The 17727-nt window shown below is 46.7% G+C and overlaps 1 protein-coding gene across 4 annotated transcripts in view; it reads left to right on the plus strand.

The window, feature by feature from the left end:
• INF2 (inverted formin 2) overlaps window positions 1-17727 on the plus strand; it is a 220202-nt gene that overhangs the window by 141086 nt on the left and 61389 nt on the right. For all 4 annotated transcript variants that reach the window (XM_069638142.1, XM_069638144.1, XM_069638145.1 and 1 more), the window contains exons 5-7: window positions 11518-11551; window positions 12318-12459; window positions 13707-13848. In XM_069638142.1, the coding sequence (XP_069494243.1) occupies window positions 11518-11551; window positions 12318-12459; window positions 13707-13848 (318 nt within the window). The remainder of the gene's footprint in view (window positions 1-11517; window positions 11552-12317; window positions 12460-13706; window positions 13849-17727) is intronic.

A 17727-nucleotide genomic window follows, 5' to 3' on the forward strand; every position in this document is an offset into this window, starting at 1 on the left:
TATGGGCGCAGTTAATGCTGGTGGTGCCAGTGGCAATGTCGGTTTGAGGTACAAAACCTTTTCGTTCGAGTTGGTTATGGTCGGAAGTTAAGGCTGGTGGGACAAAAGCGAAGGTGGAGTGGGGTACAGAACCCCTTTTTGTTTTGAGGTGGATATGGGTGAGGGAACAGCGGAATGCTAGCACAAGGTGTAGGGGGCCACGGCGGTCGCATCACGACCGGGCCTTGTATAGCTAAGGGGAGGGTCTAGCAGGCATCGGACACTGCCGTTGCCGGCCCTATTATCACACATGCCTCAAGTCGCGCCATTGGAAAGGCGGGGAAGGCCGGGGCGGAATCGGTCAAGTACGCACGCGTGGCCCACAGGGGGGCATAATGCACAGAGTAAATTGCGTGACTTGAACCCGGCGCAAGTTGCATAATGTCTAGATTAAGTGAAGGTGGCATGAAGGGCAGGAAGCTTGGCACGTCTCAGGCAATAGGTCTATACGGCAAGGTGGATGCCTGCAAAAAATATGTCAAACAAGTGCAACAGTAGAAGGGAAGGGTGCGCTCGCGCTGCCCTTTTTTAAGCCAGGGGTACGGAAATCGGGGACAACGCGGCTAGCGTGCAAGGAGTGTAACAAAAGAGCCTTACCTTACCTGTCTGGGGAATGAGTATCTTGGAAACTGCGAGATCAATGGGTGAAGCATGGTGAAGTGACCCTTTCCTTGGGGGGGGGGGGGGGGTGCACAATATGGCACGGCCTGGTACAGTCGCTTTTGGGGAGCGTCACGTGGCAGGTATTTCAAAATGGCGCTAGGAGCTTTAGTGCATGCCCCCTCTTTTTTATTATGGGCGCGCCACGAGGTGGGCAGGGAAAACTGGCGCTAGGAGCCTTATGGCAGGACTCGGCGACAAGGGTGGTGAAGCGGCACGAGGCAAGGTTTATATGGGCGCGATAAGCAGTACTGCATTACTCTTTTCATGGTAGGTGGAGTAGGACGGAAGGGGCTATGAGCAGCATTGCATTAAGCTACCATGGCACGTGGGGGCACCACAGGGAGGGTATCGCAAGCGGCATTATGGCAGGACTCTTTAGAGTGGGTTTGAGAGTGCTACGAGGGAATGATTACAGAAGGGCGCTATGGGTAGCAACGCAGGACCCTTTCCATTATATGTGGGTATGCCACGAGGCCAGTAATACAAAGTGCGCGATAAGCAGTGTTGCAAACCTCTTTACACGGTGAGAGGGGTATAGATGTATGGCGCGATAAGCATGGCATCACGTTACCATGATAAGGGGGAGGGTATGACAGAGCGGCACTATGAGCATTGGGCCTGACTCTTTACAGTACCCAGGGGTACAGCTCTCTCTGTGCCGCCGTGCGCGGAACCATGTTTGAAGTGGGCAGCGCCGGACCGAGGGGGAGGTCCAACAGGGCAGCTGTTCACAGGGCCAACGGGGTACGAGTGGAGTACATATGCAGGGGTATCGAAGTTTGCAGGGTTCATTCCAAGGGACAGTTACGAACCGGAAGGGGATAAGGGGTCAATAAGGGAAGGGGCAAAAGCAGACGACTTTCAGGCAGCATGCCCAGGCTAGTCTGCCCCTCCCCCCATTCAGTGGTAGTGAGAAGGCGCCTGACACTCAGAGGCGTCTAGGAGAAGACGCGGGCTCGCGCCCGGGTTGGCTGACCATTCCTCGTACATGTCACTAGAAACCGGCACATCTGGTTGGTCGGGATCACGCAGGGTCACACGATTTGACATGAGTGGCAAGGCATTGCAAATTTGGAGGACATAAGAGTGAAGGTACCTAAGTGAATAGGGCTAACCAGGGGATGTACAAAGCGTAGAGGTGAGGTCAGCTCAGGGGGAGCAGGCTGGACTTGGAAGCAAGATGACACAGAGCAACAAAAGTTTGATCCCATGTTAGCGCTTGGAAACCTCTGGGTATTAAGCGCATTAGAAAAAACCTATCCTCCTACCAACGTTCCAAAGGATATAAAGCAGGTTAGGAGAGGATGGGAGAATAGCCCGGGGAGGCAATAAGGGCACAGAGGTAGACGGATAACCTTGTAGGCAACCATATCTGGGCAGATTCTAGTGGGCATGGGATGGGACATATCTGAATTGGCCAGGGGGTGAAGGTTGCTGGGGCACTCAGGTCAGTGGCCGATCCACCGAGGTCAAGGCACAGGAGGGCATACTCTATAAAACAGGTTGTCCATGTTGGGTCATGGTGGGGTACCTTATCACCGCAGGGCCTGGTAGTTGCAAGGGCATTGCTCCGGGTGAGAGGGCGTAGGCTAGCCATTGGGCTGCAGAAGTGGTCAGGAAAGTTACTAGTACACAACGCAATATATTGGGCTTGCGCACATGGGTCAGTTCGGTGGAATCAATATAACACCACTAGTATGTGGCAAAAGGTGGGATAAGTTTTGAACCAAAAGACAAGTCCGTATGTACAGTAGCTTCGTGTATAGACTCCACTACTCGGGAGTCGGACCAGCGCCTCTTGGGAGCCTAACAGGGCAGGGGCGTCTGGTGGTGGCAACGAGGGCTCCGCTTCCTCGGACAAATGGCTTTCTCTCAGCCCGAAAACACCTGCAAGGGCAGGGAGGTATCAGGCACGGAGGGTTGAGAGAGTTGTGTCTACGAAGGAGATGGTTGGATAATGCAAGGAACGGAGTCGGACCAGCGCCTCTTGGGAGCCTAAAAACGGCAGGGGCGTCTGGGGTTGGCAACGAGGGCTCCTCTTCCTCGAGCAAATGGCACCCTCTCAGCCCAAAAACATCTGCAGGGGCAAGGTGGTATCAGGCACGGAGGGTGCAGGGAATTGTGTCCACGAAGGAGACGGTTGGGCAAGGAACGGAGTCGGACCGGCGCCTCTTGGGAGCCTAAAACGGCAGGGGCGTCTGGTGGGGGCAGCGAGGGCTCCGCTTCCTCGAGAAAATTGCGCTCTCTCAGTCCAAAACACCTGCAGGGGCAGGTGGGTATCAGGCATGGAGGGTTGAGAGAGCGGTGTCTACAAAGGAGGTGGTTGGACTATGCAAGAAACGGAGTCGGGCCAGAGCCTCTTGGGAGCCTAAAACGGCAGGGGCGTCTGGTGGTGGCAACGAGGGCTCCGCTTCTTCGAACAAATGGCTCTCTCTCAGCCCAGAACCACCTGCAGGGGCAGGGGGATAGCAGGCACGGAGGGTTGAGAGAGTTGGGGCTACCAAGGGATGGTTTGAGGAAAGGCGAGGCAGTTGGCCTCAAAGCGGTGGTCAAACCGGGAGCCGGTTGTGCAAGAGCAGGTCAAGGTATGACGGAAAGAGGGAGGGGACTGAAGTATCCCTAGATCAGGCACAACGGGCAAAGGTGAAATCCCTGGTCAAAGGAGGATAGACGGAGTTGCACCGGGCAGCAAGGTGTACTCAGAACTGCTAGAACTACAAAATAAGAAAAGGGGGAGCCACGGTGGGCGGTAACCCACCTTTGGCGTGGCGGGTTGTGGCAACCGATGATAAGACTCCGAATGAGCCATTGCTAAACCGGAAGGGGCTTCGCCCATTCTAGACAGCGCCTCCTGGGAGCCTAAACGGCGGGGGTGTCTGGCGGTAGCAATTGGGGCTCAACTTCCCCCCAACAAACGGTGCTCCCCCAGTCCGCAAAGACCTGCAGGGGCAGGCGATTTCTCAGACTCGAAGGCCTTGGGGGAGTTGTGCCTGCAAACAATATGGAGGTAAAGGGGGAAGCAGGACGAGGAGCAGTCGCCACACCTTTTGGAACTAATTTTTAATACCTGTTTACAGTGGTTATGTATATGTAAAAATAAATCTGCGGCCTTGTTATGCCAAATCAAAGGAAATGTCTCATGCAGCACCTTACTGGAGGGGAAACGAAAGGGGCTGACAAAATGAGTAATGTTGGATACAACGGCATAGCTATTGGACAAATGCCCAGGTTATAGCGGTTTCACGCAGTTTGTTATCCGGGTAAAGCCTTGACTGCTGGCCAAACCGAATTCCCCTCAATTGGCATTACCCTGCATTGTGTCATGTGTTATATAGTGTCACAAATACTTTGCGTGTCCGGGGCTGGGCTACATTTCCCCTGTGCCCATGCAGACCCCGCCCCTCACTAGCCTACGCCCCTCAACCTGGGCCACCTCCTCTGTCCATACCCGGGACGTAACCTATAAAACCCCTCTTTGCCGTGCATGATGGTACCTATGGCCTGCTCCCGGAATGTTCCTTGGCCTTACAACCCCTCCCAAAGCGGCGCAGCGGCCGCCCAAGGTTAACTAATTTGCCCAAAGCCACCCAGCATATACTGCCATACCAGGCAGCAATGTTGCACTGAGCGCACTGCGCGTCGTAAGGCGCAATCCCGTTGGGGGACTAAAATGATTCCTTACTACTCCTCATTGCTGCCATGATCCCCCCCTCCACCCTTTCTTAACCATCGAGTCTGTCACCTGCGGTGCCCGGTTACCCCGCGGCCATTGTTGAGCTCACTGTGGCGCAGCGGCCGTTCTGGCACCGCAGCCGCTACAACGAAGCATTCTTCAATTTTAAAGTAAAATCTTCCATGTGCAACAAGCGATTGTAGAGCACGACCTCGCACCCCTCCCTCCATGGCACAGCTGCTTCCAAGGCAAACCTTGCACATTCCTGTAATTCACCCAGGCAGCCCGGGCGCCCTACTACTGCAAACCACCGCCCGCTGCAGTGATCTCGGTGCCAGTTCATACACAGACATGTTCAGAAGCCACGCACTGCTAAACCGTGCCTAGCAGTGCAGCAACTAGCATGCATCGTCCACGAAAACCACAGTACCAGTTCCAAAGCATTGCACGTTGCGTCCACTCAAACAAAGTTACATCACTAATGAACGTGGACTGTGGACAGGCCTCATAGAAGCGAGAAAGCGACTGCTTGCCTGGTGCTGCAGAAACACGTTTTACTTGAGGTTTCGAAGTTAAAGGACAGCAGCTAAATTTTAAACTTGTAGCCGTTCCAATATACACCTCCAACTGCCGGTGAACGACCGGCACAACTAGCCCGGCATTAAGCCAATACCCTGCCTTGTCAAATGTAACCCCATTGCGTCACGCTGTGTCTTGCCCCCCCCCATCCCTACCACCACTCGCAATACTAATCAACTGCAAAATGCACTTCTCAGCCCCCCCATCCTACTCGGCCTTCCCCATTCAAGCCCCAAAACCTGCTACGCTCGGCCGCCATGCACATATGATTCACTGGGCAATTAACCCTGCATTTACCGGTGACCAACCCCGTTTCCCGTGCACTTCGCAATCGCCCCATAACCGTTACACCAATGGTGCACAGTGCCCTTCCCTCTCCCCCCACCAGCCTCCAACAACCCTGCGTGGGCTGACCTCGGAGACCATTGCCCTCGCTCCTGCCCAGCCTGCACTTTTTCAATCCTACCTCAGTACGAAACCCCGATGTAGAACGCAACCAGTTACGAAGGACTGCTACTAGTTTTGTAACAAAACGATAAAATTCTGATTGCCATCGCAAAACGTGTGGCCACCTTTGCCAAGCTGGTGTGGGGTGTCGATGGAGCCTTCACAAAACGGATCATGTGACAAGAAAATATCAAATAGCGAATGAGTTGATTTCAGTGTAACTTTGCAGTGTGACGGGCAGATTATGTATTGCACACATGTGGTGGATTGCATGGTACCTTAACCACAACCCCCAGAATGCACCGTGAAGTCCCTCGTATACAACACTCCTGTTACAACTGAAAAAACAAAAAATTACTATTGCCACCGGTCAAGATATGTTACGATATAATATGCAGCCCAAGCAAGTCAGGGATCCCTTTCCCTTGCAAATGAATGAGGTGCAGAATAAAACCGCTTTTTATTCTTACAGTCCCAGTTTCTTTTGTAAGGAGGACTTCAACCAGTCTCGCACCCAACCTCCACCAGCACCCCTTGTCACAATAGACCAAGAACCAGGCCGGTGTGTTAATGAATATTTTATTTATTTATGATTTTAATAGGAGATTTAATAGTTACAATGTCCACCAGGGGGCAGCAACAAAGACTTCTGAGTATTCTTGGTCAAGTGGCACACTAGGACAAATCTTGGATGGCTGGCACACAGATTTACTTTACTGATTTTACCACTACATTCAACAGTTCAAAACATCATGAAAATTAATGCAACCCACAAGAAACTGCATGCACGCACAAAAGATTAGTCCCAGCAACCCTGACCCTCGGACCTCCACTAGGGTTGTCAGCTTGGGATGGAAAGCGGTGGCAGGGACTGGGAACACCAGGTTCAAATCGGATTTTAAATGGGGTTTTCAGAAACAATATGGGAACAGCAATGAATGGGACAATTTGTTTTCTGCCCCAGGTAAATGTGTTTTTACTTATTAGGACAGCTGCTATGTAGGACAACTGCTATGGGACAGCACACGAGCACTTCGTGCAGCTTAGACTACAAAAGAAATAGGGCTTCAGAAAAGACTAGCTAGCACACAATAGGCAACTCGATTTTAGTACATGCAACACATGAAAAAATAAAAAATGAAGGCAATCCGTTATCAAAATGTAGTAGGGGAAGAGGTATAGACTAGGAAAAGCGGTTTTAGACAATTTCCAGAAAAACGAAAATGCAAATGAGACACACTTTAAGCAATGAAGAACTTGCATAGGAAAGTTGGTTTTCAGTTAAAATGACACCTGCATAACAGGTAGGCTCTGGGCAATGGGATTACTCACAATAGGAAAAACGGTTTGGGTTTAAAATCACAGATGCACATAGAACTCAGTTTTTCAAAACACCTTTTAAACACACTGACAAATTCGTTTTTAGCTCACATTGGATTTGATTCTTGGGGGAAACACTTAGAATTCAAAACCAACTGTCTCTTCCCAGTGTCTAACTCTCTCGATCCCATGAAATAATGTGGGAATTCGATTTACTGAAGAAAAAAATATATACGAGGGCTCTACACAAGCAACTGGAGATTCTTCAATTAGAAATGCACACACAGAATTGCACGGGCAAACAAGGGATTTTCCCTGGGAGCAAATACCACAATGCACGGACAAGTGAAATATCTTTCAATAGGAAAATGACTGAATTACACAAACAAAGAAGATAGGGGAGTTTTCCATGGGGTAATCTCTACAGCAATGCTGAATAATATAGGGCTCGTTTAATCTATTGCTGGGGATGTCTATACTTAAAATAGAGGGCTGAATGGTGCACCAAGGAGCCTCAGGGCCTCAATGCTGGGACAGCCAGGGGTCAGTCAAGGATTATCTCTGTCCAAGGTCAGCTACTCCAGCTCCTGGCTTCACTCCAAGCCCAACTCTGCCAGGATGGTTCCAAATTTAGTCATCTGCAAACTTCAAGATATGGTGGGAGAGTTCGGATTGGAGGTGGAGTGACCTATTTATAAGGCAAATGACATCACAATTTGTCACAGTTCTCAAAGAATTGATAGGGCAGTGGTCGAGGGTTCCTACCCATCTGTGGACCAATGGGTCCAGAGACTGTGAGTGTTTTGGGAAGCCAAGGGAGGATACCCCATCCATCATTTAACTTAAGGGTCTAAGTCTGGTTTTTGCACATGAAAATCTCACTGCATGACAAATGCTCCTTTTCATCATATTATGACACATATGTCGGGCATTTTTTAATACTACACTTTTCAGGGAATCACATGAACCTTCTTTGATGTCTGTGTGGCCTATTGGTGCAAAGCTACAGTATTTTCTTGTTGTCTCCCAAACTATATTAATGAGAAATCTGGCACTCAGTTGGTGCACTACGGATACCATTTTTCATATTTCCACAAATGGTTCTGGTTCTCACATTTACACAGAGATCACAATCAAGTTTTTCCTCGTAACTTGTGGTATGCTGTTGTCACAAAACACTTTTTGGCTCATCAGAAACGGCTCACGAACAGCTTTTCTGAAGTCTGAACATGACTAGTGTACGATTAATATTTCCTGCGTTATCCCCTAAACAACATATCTCTCCTTATGTGCAATGGGTGTGAAACTATTCCGGACTGTACCCCAACCCTTTGAAGAGATCTGGTTTTAGCTCTGACGTCAAGACGGAGGCTTTTATTTAGATAAGCCCAGAGCTTCAATGGCTAATGGCCAGTTTTTATGATGGCTTAAGTGGTATTAGTCATAAAACCTGGGGAGCAGGATAATTCCTCAACTCTACCCCTGACAACAGAGCTTGGAATCTAGTTTCACTCTTGGGGGATTCACAGCAAAGAAATGAAACCAGGATTCCGGCCTGCCTCGGCTGAAAGCATTTTACATTTAAATCAACTCTTGGAATTGCACACTTTTACATGTACCTTGCACAGTGGTTGCCTGCAAAACAGTGATTACTGAAGGACAACATAATGTATATTTTAAGACTTTAGCTATAAATGTGAAAGTTCAAAGTATCCCTTTTAGGCAAAATTGAAATATCCTTCGTCACTACCAGTCGTAAATGGCTTCCACTCTGCTGAAACTCAAAATCTCCATGTAGATTCTGCAATATTGTCTTCTTGTGATGGGCTCATGATGAACAAAACGTACACTTCCTTTTATTACACTTTTGCACAAATTTTGAAGAGCATGTCTGTAATATAAAGGAAAAACTGTTTTTTTTGCATGCAATGTTTTCTGTCATAGTAAAAAGCTCCATTCTGCTGTGCAGGCTTGCACACAATCTAGTCATTTTTATTCACATGCTGGATGCCGCCATTTCTGACAATATGGCCTCAGCTTGCTCAGACATTTTGCAACTGTTTTTTCGTTTCCTTCCCTTAGGTAGGGCACTGAACATTTTAAGGCATCTACGCGTTTTGATGCCTAAATTCACTACTTTTTGCTTTGGAATTGCAAGGCCTTATTTCCATGTTAATTGACAACAGGCTTTTCATTTTGGGGAGCCCTCGTACTGACTCCGGCCAGGCATTTAGGGTTATTTCACCCCACACACTGCAATTCCAACATGACCCAAACACCCTTGTCGGAACCTTTACTTCCTGTACTATACCTATTCCGTAAATGTTCTTGTAATTTCAGGACCGGTGCATTTTACTTGGGCCATCAATCCCGTTCAACCAAAAATGGCCTCCATTAACTACGAGGTCACTGCCACAGGCCCCACCACCCATGCAGGAGTGGGTGTCCCCATTTAGAGACGGTCGATGCCTTTCACTCTGAACCGGCTACCACAAAGAGCAACGCATTCCTGTCTGTAGAAACATAGTGCTTGAGTCTATATCTGGTCAATTTCTGGAAAACATTCCATAACATGCAAAACCTAACATGTAAGCATAAACCAAGCATTCATAGTTTAAAAGTAATTCACCTCATGCCAATTTCCGTCACATATGTAGATGAGGAAGTCTTTATAGAAACTAGAATAAATCATTGCATAGTGTCCCGGTCACTCAACTGGAGAAACGCGTGCATTATTTAACGCCAAACTGCACCTTTCCTTTGCTCTTTAAGTTTGGCATTTTTACGGAGGAAAAAACGCATGCTGGTGAGTGGAATTCGCCAATTGGAACATATAAGTGGGTGTGTCGCGGCACACCCCACCATGCCTGCCCTTTACTCAGTTCTTACTCGGAGCAGGCCTGCAACCAGGCCTATCCAGTGCAGCGTAGTCCTAAACCTTGTGAGGGTGCCTCGAGCGCCAAAGCTTGCCCAGTGCCAGTGACTTCACCACCTGTTCTTGCCCTACTAACCGTCTGATTAAGGATTAAAGGTGCCCGACTAAAGTTGCATGCATCTCTCCGGGCTCTGGGTGCACGTAAATAGCCCCACAGATTCAAATCACTAACTTGGGGGAACATGGCCTCTTCTGAGTAACTTAATCTGTATGGAATTGATTATTCCCACCAAAATTGCCAAGAAAAACCACTACACGTGTCAAGCATTGCACAATGTAGAATAGTTTCTTTTTTTTGTTTTAAATCTCATGTGCACTACACTGACCCGTTTATTTTGCAACTCCTTCATACATCAAGAAAAGGCTCCCAAACCCCAGAACGCCAAAGGCCTTAAGGTCAGAAACTAGTTGGTCCTGCTTTCAGTAATACTGCTTACTACTTCTTTACCCAACCCCAGAAAATGATACCTTCATGTAGTGGCCTTCTCCTAGCTATTTTTGAAAACCTACGCACCCCGCCCGTGAGCAACGTTTGCGGATCCAACGAGTAGCATTAACACAGAGACAAGCCAACATGGTTCTGAGCAAATAGGCCTCCCAGACACCACTATGTGCAGCACTGGCAGCACCAGTTAATGCAACCACATCCAGTGTCTCGGGAGGATACCTCGGGGGCAACATGCTCACCGTGGAAGCAAGACAACACGGAGCAACAACGGTTCGATCCCCGGGTCCACGCTTAGAAACCTCTGGGTATTAAGCGCTTTTTAAATAACTATCGTATCACAGAGCCCATGAGAGGCGCATTGCCAAATACAATAAGACTGTAAGAAAAAACGAAACTGCCGTATAGGGGTAGCGCTAGAAGCGCTGCTGGGGACGGTTGCTCCCAGCAAGGCCGTACTCAGCACCACATCTCCCCCTCCCAACAATGCAACCTCCATGCTAGTTGTCACCGATCAATCTAAATTGCAGGGCGCACCCGATTGCAACTTGTGGCACAGTGACCTACTGGGCCATCCTAAACGCCCCAACAAACCTTAACACGCAGCAACGTGATTTTTGTGTAGCGTGCTTTCACTAAAGTGCGACCTTACTGTAAATGCCTATATAATATATTTTGGGCATTGTTAACTTTGCCTTCCAAACCGACCCAGCCGCCCAATTGATGAAGTACTCTGTGTGACTCTAGTTGTTTTTCTGAAGTGAGGGCAATTGACACTTTAAACTGACACTTAAAACTGAAGGCTATGCGACCCGCCAGAAGAGATGCATTTCATGGGTTAGTGAGAGTTTGGTAGGCACCAAACGTGTCCGGGCTTCTTTTTTTTTTTTTTTTTTCTGGGTCCTGGGCAAATCCCCCAAAGGCTTCCCCCAGCAATTGGGTCGTGCTCTCCGCCCAATAATTGGTCTGCAGATCTTCTAACCTATACCAACACTGGCAGAGCGACTGAGTAGCTACCAGCTGGGCCAACAATAGCCCTAGTTTTCCATCCAACCACACTGGGACTGCTAGTCCCATACTATTAAATGGAGAAGAGGAACTACAAGTTTGAAGCACCGCCGTTTTTAAGACGCACTGTTGGAAAGAGACCCTCTTGTCCCCACACCTACTAGACAATGGGCTAGTTTATGGAAAGGGGTTTCTATATCCAAGAACGAATAGCGGTCTTATTTCTTTGTGATAATCAACACATGTACTCTAATATGTTTCACACCCTTGGAGGTGCCAACAAGCTCTTCAAAAAGGCCGGCAGTGGCCTTGATGCCTCCTAGTCTTGAATCTCAAGAGGCAATGTATGCAAATAATTATTCTTTCAAGCCAACTGTTAAAGTTTTGTTGTCTCTCCTCTCTTTCTAGGTCTTCAACTATTGGATGTCTTAACTAAACTCCGGTGAGTTGTCTCAGATGTTTGTCTTATGCTTTGTTCTTCCCTCTCGCCTCACCTGTCTAGAACATTGTGGCTGTCTTGCGATTTGGCGCTGTCGCGCATAGTGCGCGTTTAAACCTATGGATAACGAGGGAACCTGTTGAGCAGATGATTGAATTGTGAACTGTATGAATGCCATCATCTTTTGTGTGCAACTTATACAAATCCACACCCTCCCACATTTCAACCTATTAGGCTGGGCTGTACTTCTGTTGTTTCAAGGCAGAGCTACACGTAGAATGATGGCATGTTGTGCCTATAGAAAGCGATGACAGGCTGGCATCTCCCCAAGTGCCTATGTCATTGCTGCTTTGGTTCAATACTTGGCGTTGTCCAAGCACTGTCGACATCTAATAGTCAACACATAAGCTACTGTTTACTGAGACCGTAGATATTGTGCGTCTGGACCTTTTGATTTGTCTCCTGTTCTGGAATTAAGGAAACACAAAAATGGAGTTCACCTGAGTTTTTCTACAGATTAATTGCAAATTGAGTTGTGCTGTGCTAATTGAAGGTCAACAATGGATCATTTACTTGAACGTACCTTTCTTAGTTGTAGATGAACTAAATCAATTTTATTTTAAATCTAGTGCTACTTGTAAATTGCTAATAATAATAATTGCATACAGTGAGTAGTGAGAGAGGATGGGCTGATTCTACAGAGTGCACTTGAATTACCATTGTGTTATGTTGTGATCTCTTACCCTGCCGACACTTCTCTCCAATACAGAGACCTTGAGGATGAGGACCTAGAGATTCAGGCCTCTGTGTTTGAGGACATCAAGGGCGAAGACGACGATGAGCTGTTCGCGATCTATGGGGGCATTGATATGAACAATCACCACGAAGTCTTCTCCACACTCTTCAATAAAGTGAGTGACCAAGGTATCTAGCATAATTCTGGAGGCTTGAGGTCTGCTGTGGCACCGCTGCCAACATGTGGGAGCCAAATCCAGCTCCAATTGCTTGAGACAGGGTGGCCATTTGAGATTTCTGGCAGGAAGTTCCTCTACCCAATTCTAACCATTCCGAATGTACACCCAGCTGCCTGGTGACTTCTAATATGACAAATATTTGTAAGATCTGGACACGTTGAAGGTTGAAATCTATTACAGAATATGATAAAGCTAGCAGATATTAGTATTTGAGCATATGAAAAAAATAAATTTATACTGAACAATTTATAACCTTGCATCCGCTGCCTCCCTGGTCAATGCTGCATTAAAAACCCAATCCAGGTACGTTCTGGAGCCTTCTATGTTGATGTTTCTCCTATTGGTGGTCCTTCACGCCTCAGTGGAGATCTCGCTCTGCGACTAACCTTTTCTTGTACTGCACAAGAGGATACCATGTTAACGCTGAATGATTAGAATCAAATGGAACCTGATGTAATTAAAGTGTGTGCAATTGCACTCTTTGCCTCTTTTGGTCCTTGCTGCTCCTACCCTCTACAAAGTCTGTGCTGTTCCTAAAGGTTCTGATCTTTGTCTTCCCCCCCCCCCCCCCCAATTTTCCCTTTGCGGGTGCTGTTGACTGGGTCTGCTCTAGAAGGGGACGCTCTTCGATATACTACGGTTTGGTGAAGCTTTATGTGGGTCTTTTTCTTCTCCCCACCCACAGTTTTTGCTAGCTCTTGGTTAGATCTTCCAATGAGTTTAACACTTGCAGAGCACCCTCTCTATACAAGCAGGTGACTCTCCTTCCCCATATCCCACAGGAAATCTGTGGCACATCTCCCAACACTCGCTTATTTTGCCCATTTGCTCTCACAATTGTTGCCGATTTTCCCCGCTACCAGAGTTGATGGCATTCCCTTGCTGGCCACCTGCTTCCTTCCCAGACCAAAGGAAAACCTTCAGAATGTCGGGTGTTGGGCCAATTCCCCTCCCTCCCCACCTAGTGCAATGCAACACCCAAACTCCTCCACCCTCGGTTCAGTGGTGTCCGACTCTCCATGCCACTCGCTCTTTCCCCACTAATAACGTTTTGAGTGTGCCTGCTTTGTGGTAGTGTTGAAGCCACTGCTTGGTCAATTCTCAGGAGTAATATGCAGCTGTGGTCGGGAACAAGTGAAAACAGTCCTGCTCTAATTCTTCCTGTTCATGTTTCTTCTTCCCAGGTGAGCAGTTCTCCCGTGTCGACGCAATTTCTATCCATCCTCCAGGGTCTCCTCCAGATGGACCCCAATACATCATCCAACCTGCTACTCTGGGAGGCCTTGGAGATCCTTGTAAATCGAGCGAGTCTGCTTGTTGATCAGGGTGAGAACTTTGGAGGCCTTGTGCAGTTTTCCTGTCCAGATTAGTCGCAGTGTATCGTAATATTGCAGAACGAATGAAGCCTCTAGCTTCTTCCACCGTTTTCAGTTGACCGACCCTGTGAGCCTGGGATTCAGCCCAACGCCTTTCCACCTTTCTTGGTGATGCAGTCTGGCCACTTGTTTTCTTTAAGTGGGTGTAGATCTTATTTGGAGGTTGTGAGGCAGTTTTTTAAAAAGTGGCAGTGGCATATAATTCAACAAACCTGGTCAAAGGATACTGGTTCTATCCACGCACCTATAAGCCCAAGGGTTATCATTAAACTTTGATCTAGGGAAGGGTCAGAAAACCGATCCATGTATCGGTCTATGGCAGGGCTGTGCAACCTTTGGCTTTTCATCTGTGTTGTACCACAACTCACATCTGCCTCAGCTACCATAGTTAATGTTGAGGGATCATGAGCTTTAGTTCAGAAACGTTTGGCCGCAGCTTTAAAAACTCTGGCCTACGGAAATGACTTGCTCCACCCTTAAAGCATTTGCATGAATGCTAATAATTGGTATTGCCTTGTTTTTGCATTTAATGCTTAAAGGTGAAGCGATCCAACTGGATCTTTCCTTTACCCTCTATCCTCCCTTTGATGGCTGTTAATCATGTAGCCAGCTTGCACACATCTAAAAAGTAGGCAAATCCACCCCCCTTATCTCTCCTTCGTGAGGCGTGCCTAATTATATTGCATACAGTGATATACATTTATTTACTCAGTAATCCATTTCATTTTTTGAATTTCACATGCACAAAAAAAACTCCCTGGAAACAGCAAGTCCAGCTGAACAGGGAAAACCTGTCCAAATATCTCAGAACATACTTCACCCCTCCCCAATCTCAAATTTAAGAAATCCACAATCTGTCATCACACTCTCTTCTACTCCCATCCGCTCCTTTCCATTAGGAATTGTAATTTCCATTGCAACTAAGCAATGTCTCTCCCCTGTTCTTCCACTGGCTGAGTTTGCTGTTCCTCCACTGGCTGAGTTTGCTGTTCCTCCACTGGCTGAGTTTGCTGTTCCTCCACTGGCTGAGTTTGCTGTTCCTCCACTGGCTGAGTTTGCTGTTCCTCCACTGGTTGTCCGTAAAGTGAAATCATTGAGAGGTGCTTCCGCATCAGTTTATCCTCGCATTACTCGTGCCTGAATGAAATCCTATAAATTCACTTGTATTAACTCTCTGGTCTTCTTTTGCCCTTTCATTGCAGAATCCATCCATTTTATAATTACATTTTGTCAAATATTTCATGAAATACAAAAAGCATTCAATCCTTATTCCCTTCTTTTCTGAAAACATGTTTACATACATGCCCCCTAAACACAATAATCAAAGACCTCCCTTAATGTAAAACCACAAAAGATATATACATTATAAATACTTAATGTCACAAACACTTTTAAATAAAATCTTGTACACTAATTTTCACACCTGCCTACACTTAAAGGACAGTCAAGCGCGCGTGTCTCTCTCTCTCGCGTCTTACCACTTGGATTTAAAATCCTTTAGGAATAAACCTATAAAAAGACAACACAATGAAACTTCTAGTGGAGGGTGCCTTTTGTTGGCTGCTCTCCTGCTTTCTGGCTTTTCCACCGGAGCCATTTTAACTGCAAAAGTGGTTTAAATCCTGAAAAGATAGCAGCACTCGGTCCTGGTCCCTCAATAAATGCCCCAAAAGGCCTGCAACACTGCGCAGTGGGTGTGTGACACTAGAGGGGGACCTTCACACCCTGAAAACCTGGATTCTGTTTTGAGCCAATGCAGATTTAGTGGCACAGCACTCTGTGGTATTCTCTGGCCTGTGTTGGTTTAATAATCGATGAACGAAGAAGCACAGAGGCAACGTGATGGTCTTGTAAGCAAGACCACGCAAAGTAACAGAGGTTCAAATCCCGGATCCGCGCTCAGAAACTGAACTCTGGTATTAAGTGCGTTATAAAACACAAATAAAGGGAAAAATCTGTTTTGCAACAGTTCAAAACCATGCAGATGGTCCTTCAGGCAACTGGTTCCAAAAGCTGCTGCCAGTCGTTACGACAACATGACTTCTGCATTTGCTTACCTTACGTGGTATTTATGTGTTCTGCATTTGATGTAAGCTTGGGGGGGGGGAAACTATTCAGATATCTTAACTTTGATGTCAGAAAATAGAGTTGTGCCGAGACCTGGTCCCCTGTATAAGATATTGAGTGGAATGAACGCACCCGTGTTGGAAGAGCTAGAATTCTAAAAGCAGTGCTTTCATATTTTAAATTATAAATCTAAAAACCACATTTGTTGGTATACCAAAGGGTGAGCTGCGAGAGTGCTAAAAAATTCTGATCTCCCGTTGGGTTTGTTAAAAGCACTCACCACTCTGGAGTGGGAAGACTGCATCTGTGTGGAGAGGGCCTGGCGATTGAACTAACCAAATGCTTTCATGTTGGGACGAGAGCGAGACGTGTTTTGTCCCCTACTTAGTTTTGCCTTCTACACCAATGATGCAGGGATCATGCCCCATCTTTAAATGCAGAGTTTACCACGTCCTGCTTTTTCCAGAGGACCCAGATTGATATCAAAAACCTCATGAATAAAAAATACCATCCAACAGGAAAGTCCGATTACGACACCAAAAACAAAACTCTGGTTCATATAGCAGGAGGTTGTACCATTTTAAAGTTGTTAAAACAGGCTAGAAATCAAAGAAGTTGATTAATTTGAGAATTTAGGGTTGTTGTTGAGTAGAAATGGTGGGAGAAATTAGTGCAGAGCTACATTGGCGAAAGCACGCGGGACGCTGAACAAGCTGGGTCTCCTATGATCCAGGAGCTCTCGAAACTGGAGCTACAAGACCAATCGGACAGAAACTCATTACATAATAAAAAGTTTGGACCATAACTATATATTCTACTTCAGATTTCGACACCATTTACAAAGAGTAGTCTAATTTTGCTAACCCAGCCCTAACAAAGATCAGTACGCGGTTGAAACACGTGTTGGCATATGGGCATTAAACTTTGAAATATGATATATGGGCATTGGAATAAAGTCAGAACTAAGTCCAATCACTGATCTTGGCTCTTACTGATTACAGGAATTGACTCATTTACGTAGCACACAGAAGATTAATTTGCTCAAATGATAAGCAACTCTCCCATCTGTGCACAACCAACTCTGACCAATCCCATCTGTGCAAAACCAACTCTGACCAATCCCATCTGTGCACAACTCCAGCTGAGTGCTAATAACCTACTGACTCTATGTGGGCATTGAGGTGTATTGATCATGCACTACATGGTGTTGTCCACAAGTTGTCGTGCTTTATTGAGATGTATTCACTCTTTTAGTAAGAATGTGGTGGCCTCTTCCCTGGTTTGACCCGTGGCCTGCTTGTCATTTTACAATCTATGGTCCTGATCTCTGAGGCCATTGCAGTACAACAAGTTGATGTGTTAGAGACCGTCATTCTTAAAGTGCACGTTGACTTGACCAAAATCTGCACCCAGTAACCTACTCCTTTTTGGAATTTGATTGGAAGGATATTGGTTAATTGGTTGTCATGAAACCAGTTCTTGATGAGATTCGATTACAGCCCAATCCCGTACTCCAAGAGTAAAGGTGCCCTTTTACGGAGATTTCGGTGTAATAAATTTATTCATTCCAATAAAACATACAGAATATGATATTTCATCAGAGTTAAATTAAAACAAAAACAATTAATCCAATTGAGTTTAACAAATGTTTAACAAGAGTAAAATACCCAACAATAGCCATAAAAGATCCCAAAGTAGAGGGGGGGCGGGGGGGAAAGAGAAAGAAAAAGGAGATAGAATAAAGAAAGGGAACCAAAATGCA

The sequence above is a fragment of the Ambystoma mexicanum genome, chromosome 14 (assembly GCF_040938575.1).
Source record: "Ambystoma mexicanum isolate Mex_15411 chromosome 14, UKY_AmexF1_1, whole genome shotgun sequence".
Classification (NCBI taxonomy): domain Eukaryota; kingdom Metazoa; phylum Chordata; class Amphibia; order Caudata; family Ambystomatidae; genus Ambystoma; species Ambystoma mexicanum.